The sequence below is a fragment of the Oncorhynchus nerka genome, linkage group LG16 (assembly GCF_034236695.1).
Source record: "Oncorhynchus nerka isolate Pitt River linkage group LG16, Oner_Uvic_2.0, whole genome shotgun sequence".
Taxonomy (NCBI): domain Eukaryota; kingdom Metazoa; phylum Chordata; class Actinopteri; order Salmoniformes; family Salmonidae; genus Oncorhynchus; species Oncorhynchus nerka.
The window spans coordinates 12,120,920-12,134,474 of record NC_088411.1 but is presented as its reverse complement, the minus strand read 5'-3'; the positions used below and the strand labels follow the sequence as shown (position 1 = coordinate 12,134,474).

General features: G+C 45.4%; 1 protein-coding gene across 1 annotated transcript; it reads left to right on the top strand.

Moving 5' to 3' along the window:
- Nucleotides 1-533: 533 nt before the first annotated feature.
- Nucleotides 534-8,091, top strand: LOC115144449 (NAD(P)H pyrophosphatase NUDT13, mitochondrial-like). Its single transcript, XM_065002308.1, has 6 exons — nt 534-540; nt 3,615-3,721; nt 4,402-4,464; nt 6,895-7,006; nt 7,231-7,431; nt 7,880-8,091. The coding sequence occupies exons 1-6, from the start codon at nt 534-536 to the stop codon at nt 8,089-8,091; spliced, it is 702 nt and encodes a 233-aa protein (XP_064858380.1).
- The last annotated feature ends 5,464 nt before the right edge of the window (nt 8,092-13,555 follow it).

Below are 13,555 nucleotides of genomic sequence, written 5' to 3'. Positions count from 1 at the left end.
ATTACACAAGGACCTTAAGGGACATGCATATACTTACAATTCTAACAGCTTTTTTGTTAGTAGAGCACTTAACCGTCTTAAAATACAGTTCAATTTCTTTTTGTAGGGTACGAAAATGTGGTTTTCTTTTTGTAAATTTACATTTGTGTGTATGAAATTTGGCCAAAAGAATAATGAAATGAATTACAATGGTTCCGCTTATTTCTATTTGTATGTAAAGAATCCAAACAGTACATCTCTCCACAATCGTGTAAAATCTTCATAAATGTGTTCAATTATAAACCTACTGATGTCTTGCCAGTTTTCTTACATGCATGCAATGCCAAAATGTACTGTGAGCACCTATATGCGATTATTCATGAACACAGACGTGAAGGTCAAACGCATAGAATATCACTGCAATAACATACTTTTAGGTAAATTGATTGTGATGTGGTTTTACCGCATTGATTTAATCATGTTCCAAACGAAATGTTTCCTAGTAGAACCCAAGACGCTATGGACGCCTTTGCAGGCTCTGCTCCATTGGAACCATGGCATGTGAGCAGAGTTGAGCGGTTGGAAATCTCGATCATGGACAAGCACTGGTCTGGCACTCCTTGCCCTTTCCTACGTCTCCTGTTTTCAGGCTCACATGGGGGGAAAAACTGCTGCTCCAAATTCGCTCCGTTCATTAAAGTTTACCGAACACCCATCTATTTTTTTGTGACTACCTTGACCTACCAACTTGTTTTTTTAAGTATTGAAACCAATCCATACGGATTTGAATGAAAAAGTATTTGAATAAACATGAAAAGGTGAATGTAAGTGGTGATCATATTTTCAAATAGGCTCCATGTTATATTAAACAGCATATAAACCATATAAATAGGGCAGGAGCCTAAGAACAAATTATTTATTTAGGTTATATTTCAATTATCTCAAAGCTATAGCATACAAAGTAATACATTGTGAAGCATTTGCGATTGCGACACAATAGGCTGGTAGGGGCATAAAGTGCTCAGCATTTAAACATTTGTTATTAAATCATTATAGTATATAAATTGCGCATATAGGATGTGACTGACTTAGAATTAAATATAAATTAAGAGAAAAATGACCTATTAGTGCCTTAAATAATTTTGGCCTGTCTGTGGCTTCAGGGTCGCACGATGGTGCCTGGAGAACAGCTGTTGTGCGGAAAATCTCCCCCCTGCCAGAATTCTCCCCCTCTTCTAATTTCCTTAATTTGGTGGCTAGAGTCAAATACTTTCCGTGGCACACATCAGAGTCAAATACTTTCTATAGAACAAACTGTCAGGATAGGCAACCGAAATTAATAATGAATGTATGTGGGTTTATTAAACAGAGGGAGTAAAATGTTGGCAAGCAATACACATGTCAGAACAACTATGGCTGAATTATTATCCTTACACTTTCAAAAAATACTAGTCGAATAAGACATAGGAGAGATGACACATTTTGGCAAAGAGATTTATTTAGAGATGAATACAAATCACTAGTGGATTTAGGTACGAGCGACATGGGCAACCGCCCAGGGCGGCATCTTGCCGGGGGAACTGAATGGGAGGGGGGTTCGTCCAGGGCGTCACATACACTTGAAGCAAATATCCAAACCGAGAACTGCAGACAAAAATGCATTCTGCTACTAAGATCAGTGAAATGTAGGCTAAACTGACAACGGAGTGGAGAGCAGAAATCTCAACTAGCAAGCAAATCGCAGCAATAAAGAACGAGAATGGGGGAGAATTCTGGCAGGGGGGAGATTTTCGGCACAACACCTGTCAGCAGCGGAGAATATCCTCTCCACACTTGAAGAGCAACTGGGGATGCTAAACACCCTTTTGGCCACTCTTGCCAGGCTGGGCAGAGTTGCAGAGTTTTTTTTTTTTCTATAGGTAGGCCTAAATGTTTATAGGCAAAATAACCAAATCAAAACAGAAAGCTCCTTGAACATGGGAATATGCCAGACCTATTGGGACAAAATCAATTATGGCCTGTTGTATAGATCATAGAACGAAAATTAAGGAACGTTTAAGAGTTCAGGTTTTTTGTTTATAAATACTTTGCTACAATGACCCACTTAGTTATCTACCCACCTCATTCCTTTATTTTAGCATGTGCACGTAGTAAGTACACAATCATGCTTTTGGGATACTCGTCTTTTCGGATTCCACAATGATTATTTAGTTGTGAACTCTACATCACCGCACTCCCTCTCTTGATGTTGGTCCTCATCTTGTTAAGTCACCTTGATTTAGCACCTGTGTGTTTTATCAGTTACTTAATGAAAACATAAAGCGAACTCCATGACTAGTTAAAAACAAGGGGCTATAGCAGAACACGAATAGACTACAAATGCATGCTGGGGCAGGCATGCCCTGAGCACGTGAAGTGAGTTCTACTGGAGCTCTACTGGAGCGAAATTGGAGCCAGTGTGAAAGCCAATGCTCCAGCCTTTGGGAATCTCGCTCCACCCACCTGTCAAATTGGTCAGGCTCTGCTCCAGCCCCGCCCACATACTCTGATTGGAAACAGCCCTCTCTGGTCAAGCCAGGGCAGTGCTACAAAGACAGTTTCCACTATCATCAACTTTGACTTTCACTTGGATCCTTTTTTATTATTATTAGATTGTATAATGTAGAATAATTTGTCAACATAGGATGAGGTCAGTTCAGTTCACTCGCAGATATACCACACCCATTTTATAAGCATACCGCAAGTTAAATAACAGTTTAATGGGATTTGTTATTTCATTACATTCATGCTAAAGTTATGGCATGTCTGATTTTAGGCTCCTGAATAATATAGAGGTTGATGATGCATGTCGAGCAGCATTGCAGTCTGGAACATTTTCCCTGTGGCATGGAGGTTAGAATTGAGAGATAAGACATTATACAACAATAACAGCCACCTCCCACTTCCGAATTTCTCATTTGAGAGTGACATTATTGTAATGATATAAAAGAAACGGGCATTTTTTGACATGAACAACTTTCAACAGAGATTTATTTAGCAACACGAACTTGTAGGTTGCACAGCATGGGAATATGTTTGTTCCTCTCAGATGTAGAAGGGAATCCTGGAAAAGCTTGGAGAGGACAAGGACATTGTGAATGAATCCATTCTCCTCAACTGCACTGAACAGAACGAAGCACATTTCTCCTTTGATTATTATTATTTGACCCTGCTGGTCATCTATGAACATTTGAACATCTTGGCCATGTTCTGTTACAATCTCCACCTGGCACAGCCAGAAGAGGACTGGTCACCCCTCATAGCCTGGTTCCTCTCTAGGTTTCTTCCTAGTTTTTACTAGCCATGCTGTGCTTCTACACCTGCATTGCTTGCTGTTTGGGGTTTTAGGCTGGATTTCTGTACAGCACTTTGTGACATCAAGAATGTAAGAATGGCTTTATAAATACATTTGATTAAATTTGATTGATGTTGGTAAGAGAACATCACTACATATAACAAATTACTTCATGGCAGCACTGTTAGAACAGTAAATTCCCATTTGAAATAACAATCCATCTCATTCTCCAATTAAATTGTCCTCTGTGTCTCATGGGTCAGAGTTCAGGTTGACACATTGTCTCTCTGTGTTGTTGTAGGGTCTATAGAGCAGGTTGATGTGGAGAGGCTGTGTGGAGGAACCTTCATAGACCTGAGGAAAGCCTTCTTCCTACTGAGAGGGCCTGAGGCACCCCTTATAGCCAGAGTGGATATTTGAGTCAAGTCTCTCCAATCTAGTGTTTTACTGTATTTCTAGTATTGTACTGTATCGTGTGTGTCTCTCTGTGTGTTTGCTCTTATACCTGGGTGTGTGTTTTGATCGTCAGGGGCTTCTGCAGCTCCACTTGGCTGCCCGCCCATAGGAACCAGTCTGGCAGTCAGTGTGTGTCGCAGCAGTGGGATCACTTATTACTCCCCATGTTCAATTAGCTATTCAGCAGATCTCATAACACGACGGGAAAACGTCACACTTCTGCGTTGTCGTGCTACTGTGCTGTTTGCGACTTCTTCGTAACTGTTTGATCAAAACTCTGCATTTAACACATGCTATGATCAACTTCAGCCACTGCACCCCTCTACTAGCTCGAACCAGAAAATGGCTGCTCATTGTTCGAGTCCAGGTGAGCGTAAATGGATCCATGTCGGAACCAGAAAGAAGGAGAAGAATCGTTCTCGGCGCGCCTGCCTTCTTCCCCCGCGTCCAGACTTAAGACTTTCAAATCGCTTTGAGCCCCTGTACTAGCTGTCTTCTGACAGGGATTGGGTGTTCCCTCCGTGGCTGTGGATCTCCCTCCAGCTACCTCTCTCTGTCCTAGTCAATGAACTGCCTGGGCACAGCCTGGACCTCTGCGGCACTCCTCCGCTGGGCCGTGCTCTTTGGATCAGAGCTCTGTCCCTTTGGCTGACGTGGCCTGCACGCAGCCGGGGTCTCAGCAGCCCTCTTCTCAGGTGAGTTCTGAGGCTCTGACCTCGCAATCAGCTTCGAGACACGGCAGAGGCCGGATCATTCCGGCTATTGTGATAGGGAGTTCAATGGTGAGGTATATATCTGTACCTGGGGCAAAGACTTTGTGTTTTCCTGGGGCAAAAGTTCAGGATATCACCAGGTTACTTCCCGAGGCTGTGCGTCTGTCACCGGGGGCTGATACTGTCATGGTTCATGTGGGGTCGAATGACATTATGAAGGGCAGCTCAGAACAGCTGAAGATGGATTTTAAAGAACTGATTGGGTTACTACTTGACACCAACAAACGCCCCATAATATCTGGCCCTCTGCCCTCCCTAAATCGTGGCATTGAACGATTCAGCAGACTTTTAGCCCTAACTGGCTACGAGACTACTGCAGCTCTGTGGGTGTAACATTTATTGCCAATTTTGATACCTTCTGGAAACAAAGCTCGCATTATAAGGAGGATGAGATCCACCCAAATCATTTGGGTTCCTGGATCCTTTCACGGCATTAGGCTGCATTGAGACAATGACTTGTCAAGCTCATTTAATCCCTACCATTGTGTCGCTGAGTTGGCATAATGCTTCAGAAAATATACACTATCCCAGGGGCGTTGGTAGACACAATGTAAGTAACCTAATTTATGTCCTTCTTACTGCCCTGAATGCCTCTGCTGATCTTACAGCTATTGTATGCAGTAATAATGTGCCTATGAACCAGAGTTATACTTTTAGGACTAATGTACCTCTGCTAAGCTTCCCAGTAAAGCAAGAAAAACAATCAAGCATCCCAGAAAAGTGTTAAAAATAGCCCACGTTAACATATGTAGCTTAAGAAACAAGGTTTATGAAGTCAATAATTTGCTAGCAACAGATTAATTTTCTGACAATCTCTGAAACTCACTTAGATAATACCTTTGATGATACATTGGTAGCAATACATGGTTATAAGATATACAGAAATGACAGAAATGCCAAAGGTGGAGGTGTGGCTGTTTTTATGTGATATTAATAGAGAGGTATATTTTCTGAAATTGACCGGCTTTCTTCAGGCTCCCCACTCAAAAGAAAGCTTCAAACTGTAACTAGTGCCTGCAACCTGGTTCAGGTTATCAATCAACTTACCAGGGTAGTTACAAACAGCAGAGGAATGAAATCATCAACATGTATTGATCACATCTTTACTAATGCTGCAGAAATTAGTTTGAAAGCAGTTTACAAATCCATCGGATATAGTGATGACAATATAGTAGCCATATCTAGGAAAACCAAAGTTCCAAAGGCTGAGACTAATATAATGTATAAGAGGTCATACAATAAGTTTTGTAGTGATTCCTATGTTGTTGATGTAAATCATATTTCCTGGTATGTGGTGTATAATGAGGAGAAACCAGATATTGCACTTGACACATTAATACAATTGCATATCCCAGTAATTAATAAGCATGCACCCATTAAGAAAATGACTGTAAAAACTGTGAAATCCCAGTGGATTGATGAGGAATTGAAAAACTGTATGGTTGAGAGGGATGAGGCAAAAGAAATTGCAAATAGGTCTGGCTGTACAACCGACTGGCAAACGTACTGCAAATTGAGAAATCATGTGACTAAACTGAATAAAAAGAAGAAGAAACTACACTGTGAAACAAAGATAAATGGCATTGTAATTTTGAATCCTGTAAAGTAAGTGTGGAAGAGGTAAAAAAAAGAAGATTGTTGCCTATCAATAATGACAAGCCAACGGGGTCTGACAACTTGGAAAATTACTGACAATAATAGCGGACAATATTGCCACTCCTATTTGTCATATCATCAATTTAAGCCTACTAGAAAGTGTGTGCCCTCAGGCCTGGAGGGAAGCAAAAGTTATTCCCCTACCTAAGGATAGTAAAGCCCCCTTTAATGGCTCAAATAGCTGACCAATCAGACTGAATCATGTGGTAATTGAGCAAGTTGAGGAGACTAAACTGCTTGTAATAACTCTGGATTGTTAAATTGTCATGGTCAATACATATTGATATAACAGTAGCTAGGATGGGTAGAAGTCTGTCCATAATAAAGCGCTGCTCTGCATTGTTTTTGTGAGAGGTATTGACATGTTGAATGCACAAGCTGTCTGTTTGAACTACTGGTACACAGCTCGGACACCCAAGCATACACCACAATAAATGCCACCAGAGGTCTCTTCACAGTCCCCCAAGTCCAGAATCTGTTCTGAATGTATTGTAATGTTTAAAAAAATGTATAACTGTCTTAATTTTGCTGGACCCTAGGAAGAGTAGCTGCTGCCTTGGCAGCTGCCTTGGCAGCAGCTAATGGGGACCCATAATAAATGCAGTTCAATGGGCTTTGGTCATGAAATATGTAGTTAGTACATTACCCAAGCTGAGAGAAAAGTAATTCCGTCGTCTATTTCGTTTTCTTTTACAGATGTTTCCGGTGGTGATCGTACAAGTGTCTGATGGGCAAAGGTGTTTCCTGGGGAGGCAATCCTTCTTCCCACTGTGGATGTACACTGCACTGGCAGGCATCTGTGACACGGGTGAGTCTCACATGTCACACATTTTAAACTAATAAAGCATCTGTACTGACTATTTATAACATGTCTATTACATAGGCTATAATCCAGTTATTACAAATATACATCCCAGCTGTAAACAGCATGAGCGATGTAACTTACTTATCCATAACTGTACTCGTTAAGACTATTATATTACTGTTAGCGTAAGCACTGGTATAGGTTCCTGAATGTGTTTCCCGCAACAGGTGAGCCCATGGAGGAGACACTCCGCAAGGAGATAGCTGAGGATGTGGGGTTGGAGTCTATCCCGTACTCAGGCTCTCAGCACTGGCCCTTCCCACAGAGCTCCTTCATGATGGCCTGTCACGCCGCCGTCAACCCAGAAAAGACACAGGTAAGTCAGTGGCTGCCTCTCTACGCTGACCTTCTCTGTGTTGAATACATTCATGTCGCTTGAGTGTGTGCAAGACATCTAGACAAAGCCTTATCCACAGGGCCGGACTAATTTAAATCTGGGGTTCTGGACAAGAATATTTTTTAGGCCTGTTTCTGGGCCGGTGGAGATAACATTTTAGAGTTCTAAAGATAATTTCCTGCAATTCTACACATTTCACCATGGTTAATGCAGGTATATGCTACAGTATCTGAGTGACACAAACATAACAAAATCAAGTCGGTAACCCAGCTCTGCTTATCCATGGTTGTAGATTTTGTGTCCAAGAACTGCTAGATCCCTATTTGTTTTAAATCATTTTTTGTTAATTTCATTTTTAAAGCGAATTTGAGATTCTACTTGTAATTAAAAGCGCTATTTAAAATAAATATATTAATGTTCCTATGCCAATACACAGTGTATATTGAAACAGGATATTACATGTTGAAAACGGAACTAACGGTGGTTCAGCCTTCATGAAGTCCAAGAGGCTCTGAAGATCAAGGCACCACCTTGGAACAACAAAAGAGATCCCACTGTGTTCTGGGTTCCACCAAGCTACGCCATAGCTAACAGGCTGATCCAGGAATGGACCGATCAACAACCTCTCAAATCAGAGCAAGATGGGTGGACGGCGGACAGCATCAAATCTGCAAATGTAACATACAGATGATTTTAAAAGATCAGGCAGCAATACTGTACTTTGTTAAGTGCTTGGTGACATACACAGACGGGGTGATAGATTTTGATAAAAACCAATGAACATTCCGGGGTCAATAACAGACACTGCGGGGACCAGTGAACAAGAAATACATCTCACTTGTGTAAAAATGTCACGTTCTTTCAAAATCGAACCCAGAAGCAGACCAGGACAAAGAGAGTAGGAAGAAGGTGAGTATTTATTTACAAGTGAATGTGAATGGGTAGATATATCCAGGTGGCGTAGCGGGCAGCGGTGGTGAGTTGATGGGAGTAAATAGGTGGATCCAATGGGGTAGCGGAATCCTCCGACGACCAGGCGGGAATGGGGTAAATGATCCGGGTGAGTAACTGAAGACAGAACAAACGGAGGTAAGTTTAAGGCAAGCAATACGTAAAAAACAACAAAACAAATTCTATCCAACTTGAGGCTGATACTATGGCACAACATACTGTTCATGGCTAACGATCCGGCAGGGAATGGATGTCAGGTCAGAGCCTTTGAAGGGGAGAGGTGATGATCAGGACAGGTGTGCAGATTACTGATGGGATACAGGTGCGGGTGAACATTGATCTCCCAACAAGCTAATTCGCCCGGCAACCAGACAGGATGCATTCCAGGACCCCGGAAACCCACTCCAGGACAGAAACACAGGCAAACACAGACTCAGGAAGCGGGATTCGTGACAGTACCCCCCCTCCGACGAACGCCACCGGGCGGACTACCTGGAGCACCAGGGTGGAGGCGGTAGAAGTCAAGAAGCAGGTCGTCATCAAGGATCTGACGCCGAGGAATCCAACTCCTCTCCTCTGGACCATATCCTTCCCAATCCACGAGATATTGGAAACCTCGACCCCGCCGTCTGGAATCCATTATGCGGCGCACCGTGTAGACAGGACCACCTCCGATCATCCGAGGAGGAGGAGGACGAGGAGGAGGGGGCAACAGAGGACTGAGGAGAACCGGCTTGAGGCAGGAGACATGAAAGGTGGGGTGTACTCGAAGCGTTGCCGGCAATTTGAGTCGGACCACAACAGGGTTAATGATTCTCTCCACCACAAACGGACCAATGAACTTTGGTGACAGTTTCCTCGACTCAGTCCGTAGAGGAAGATCCCGTGTAGCCAACCAAACCTTATCTCCGATGGTATAAGCGGGAGCAGGAATACGGCGACGATTCGCCTGGATCTGATACCGGTCAGAAACTCCAAGGAGGACCTTCCTGGCCCGATGCCAGGTCCGGTGGCAATGACGAATGTGGGCCTGGACAGAAGGAACCGAAAGATCCCTCTCCTGAGAAGGAAACAAGGGAGGTTGGTATCCGTACAGGCATTGGAAGGGAGACATCCCAGTGGCAGATGAAGGAAGGGTATTATGGGCATACTCGACCCAGGGTAATTGAGATGACCAAGAGGTGGGATCAGAGGAGACAAGACAACGCAGCGTGGACTCCATCTTCTGGTTGGCTCTCTCCGCCTGACCATTAGATTGTGGGTGAAATCCAGAAGTGAGACTGACTGTAGCTCCAATGGCCAAACAGAAGGATCTCCAGACAGCAGAGGTAAACTGAGGACCACGGTCAGAAACAATGTCACTGGGCAATCCGTGGACCCTGAAAACCTCCCTAACCAGGATCTCGGACGTCTCCGAGGCAGATGGAAGCATGGAGAGAGGGACAAAATGAGCAAACTTGCTGAATCTGTCCACAATGGTCAGAATGACCGTGTTCCCAACAGAAGGGGGCAATCCCGTGACAAAATCCAGGGCCAGATGCGACCAAGGTCGCCGAGGAATAGGTAGGGGGTGAAGAAGCCCAGAGCTGGGCCGATTGGTACTTTTGTTCTGAGCACAAACAGGACATGCGGCAACAAACCTCCGGGTATCTTCTCCCATGGCAGGCCACCAAAATTGTCTGCGCAGTAGCGCCATAGTCCGAGCAACGCCAGGGTGACAAGCTATCTTGCTGGCGTGGGACCACTGAAGAACAGCAGAACGGACCGACTCAGGCACGAAGGGCCGCCATCACATCCTCCTCAATCCTCCATGTAACGGCTCCCACGACAAGGTTCTGGGGAAGAATCGTCTCAGTCTTGGCCCCACTCTCATCCGTCTTGGAGAACATCCGGGACAAGGCGTCCACTTTGCCGTTCTTCGACCCAGGTCGGAACGTCAGGGAAAAATTGAAGCGTCCAAAAAACAAAGCCCACCTGGCCTGACGGGAGTGGAGACGTTTAGCCGATTGCACGTAAGCCAGATTCTTGTGGTCAGTCCAGACCACAAACGTTTGCTCCGCTCCCTCCAACCAGTGACGCCACTCCTCCAAGGCAAGCTTCACAGCGAGAAGCTCCCAGTTACCCACATCGTAGTTTCTCTCAGCTGGTGAAAGACGACAAGAGTAGAAGGCACAGGGATGGAGTTTACCGTCAGTGGAGCTACGCTGGGACAGGATGGCGCCCACTCCCACATCAGACGCGTCCACCTCAACAACAAACTGACGGGAAGTGTCAGGTTGAGAGAGAATCGGCGCGTTGGTGAATCGGCTCTTCAAGTTCAGAAATGCTCGGTCTGCCTCAGGAGTCCAACAGAAAATTCTGGTGCAAGACGTCAGAGCAGTTAAAGGGGCGGCCACCCGGCTGTAATCACGGATAAACCTCCGATAGAAGTTCGCAAATCCCAGGAATCTCTGGAGCTGCAATCTCGTACCGGGCCGGGCCCAATCCCGAACCGCCCGAACCTTCTCTTGGTCCATCTTGATCTCACCCCTGGAGATGATGTACCCGAGGAAGGATGTAGTGTGGGCGTGAAAATCACACTTCTCTGCCTTCACAAACAGACGGTTCTCCAATAACCGCTGCAGGACCTGCTTAACATGCTGGATGTGGCTGGAAAGCTCCTTGGAGAAAATCAGGATGTCATCCAGGTAAACGAACACAAATAGACCGATCATATCCCTCAGCACGTCATTCACCAAACCTTGGAACACTGCTGGAGCGTTGGAAAGTCCAAACGGCATCACCTGGTACTCGAAATGTCCCATAGGTGTATTGAATCCAGTCAACCACTCGTCCCCCTCTTTGATCCGAACCAGATGATACGCATTGCGTAGATCAAGCTTCGTAAACACAGTAGCACCCTGTAAAGAATCGAAATCGGAGCTCATCAAGGGCAAGGGGTACTTGTTCTTGACCGTAATATCATTCAACCCCCGATAATCAATACACGGTCGAAGAGAGCCATCCTTCTTACTCACAAAAAAAATCCAGCTCCCAGGGGTGATGACGAGGGACGAATGAGACCTGCAGCAAGAGACACCTTTATGTAGGTCTCCAGGGCTTCCCGCTCAGGTCGAGAAATACTGTATAACCGTCAGCTCCAGGGAACAGCTTAATTGTACAATCATAAGGTCGGTGGGGAGGAAGTGACTGAGCTTTCTGCTTACTGAACACCTCACCCAACTCGTGATATGTTTCAGGAACCAGGGACAAATCAGGAGGAGCAGACTCACTGACCCGACTGGGGACAGCATGAGAACAGGCAGTCCTGAGGCAGTTAGCATGGCACTCAATGCTCCAACTAGTTACCTTACCAGTCACCCAATCGAACGAAGGATTGTGTTCTCTTAGCCAGGAGTATCCAAGAACCAGAGGGACATGGGGGGAAGGCAAAATGAAAAATTAAATAAACTCTGAATGATTCCCCGACAACAACATCTTAACCGGTTCAGTCCTCATAGTGATCCGTGCCAGACTACTGCCGTTCAGAGTGTTTGCTTCAATGGCTTCCGGTAATTGCTCCTTGGAAAGCCCCAGCTGTTCCACTAAGTCGGCATCAATGAAGCTGTCATCGGCACCTGAATCGATGAAAGCGTTAATCGCTAAACTCTGATTCTTATTTATGAGGGTAGCAGGAAAACGAGGTCTGACAGGGCTCTTGAGAGGTTGAAACTGGCTCGCTAACAAACCTCCCAAACTTAACGAGCCGAGCAGTTTAACGGGCGCCGAGGACAAACGGAGATGTAATGTCCCGAGCTACCACAGTAGAGGCAGCTGTTGGTCTCACGTCTACGTTGGCGCTCGTCCTTAGTTAACCCGTGCCGCCCCACTTGCATAGGTTCAGGATCTGGCGGCAGGACTCCTCCACTAATCCCGTGTGAGGGAAAATGATCAACCCGTTCTGGTCCACTTCCTGACCCGAATGGTAACCGAGTCTCAGATTGATTAGATGGACCCCACTGCTTCTCCCTCCTTCTCTCTCGGACTCTATTATCTACCCGAATAGCTAAGGTGACCAAACTATCTAGGTCACTAGGCTCTGGATAGGAGATCAGCTCGTCCTTGAGTTGCTCCGACAACCCCTGGTAAAAAACCGCTTGTAGTGATTCCTCATTCCAACCACTCTCCACAGCCAATGTCCTGAATTCTATCACAAAGTCTGCCACACTGCGAGCTCCTTGGCGAAGAGAGAACAAACGTTTAGCTGCGTCCTTACCTCGGACTGGATGGTCAAAACGCTTTCTCATCTCTGCCGTGAAACCCTGGTATGACGTCATGCATGTGTCCCGTCGTTCCCAAACAGCTGAAGCCCATTCCAGAGCTCTACCACGCAGCAGCTCAATAACAAAAGCTATCCTAGCCTTATCTGTGGCGTAAGAGTAGGGCTACAGATCAAAAACTAACCCACACTGTAAAAGAAATGAACGGCATCCTCCCAGATCTCCCTCGTACTTCTCCGGTGTCGGAACCTTGGGCTCACGGAAGGAAACCGCACCAGACACGGCAGGTGAGATGGGTGAAACAGGTGGTGAATGAATCGCCGGCAAACTGAGCTGATCCTGGATTTGTGTCAAGCTAGCAGATAAGTTCTGGATTGAACCCGCTATCTCCTGTAGCGCCGTCTTGTGTTGTCCCAATGTCTTCCCCTGCTGGGTAATGGCATGGCAAATGGAGTCCAGGTCCGCTGGGTTCATCCTTGGCCGGATCGTTCTGTCACGTTCTTTCAAAATCGAACCCAGAAGCAGACCAGGACAAAGAGAGTAGGAAGAAGGTGAGTATTTATTTACAAGTGAATGTGAATGGGTAGATATATCCAGGTGGCGTAGCGGGCAGCGGTGGTGAGTTGATGGGAGTAAATAGGTGGATCCAATGGGGTAGCGGAATCCTCCAACGACCAGGCGGGAATGGGGTAAATGATCCGGGTGAGTAACTGAAGACAGAACAAACGGAGGTAAGTTTAAGGCAAGCAATACGTAAAAAACAACAAAACAAATTCTATCCAACTTGAGGCTGATACTATGGCACAACATACTGTTCATGGCTAACGATCCGGCAGGGAATGGATGTCAGGTCAGAGCCTTTGAAGGGGAGAGGTGATGATCAGGACAGGTGTGCAGATTGCTGATGGGATACAGGTGCGGGTGAACATCGATCTCCCAACAAGC

Excerpts from the sequence above, each read along its gene's own strand:
- LOC115144449 (XM_065002308.1), top strand. Across the intron at positions 3,722-4,401 it reads AGGCACCCCTTATAGCCAGA|AGCTCTGTCCCTTTGGCTGA; the intron begins GTGGATATTTGA and ends TCTTTGGATCAG. Across the intron at positions 7,007-7,230 it reads GGCAGGCATCTGTGACACGG|GTGAGCCCATGGAGGAGACA; the intron begins GTGAGTCTCACA and ends TTCCCGCAACAG.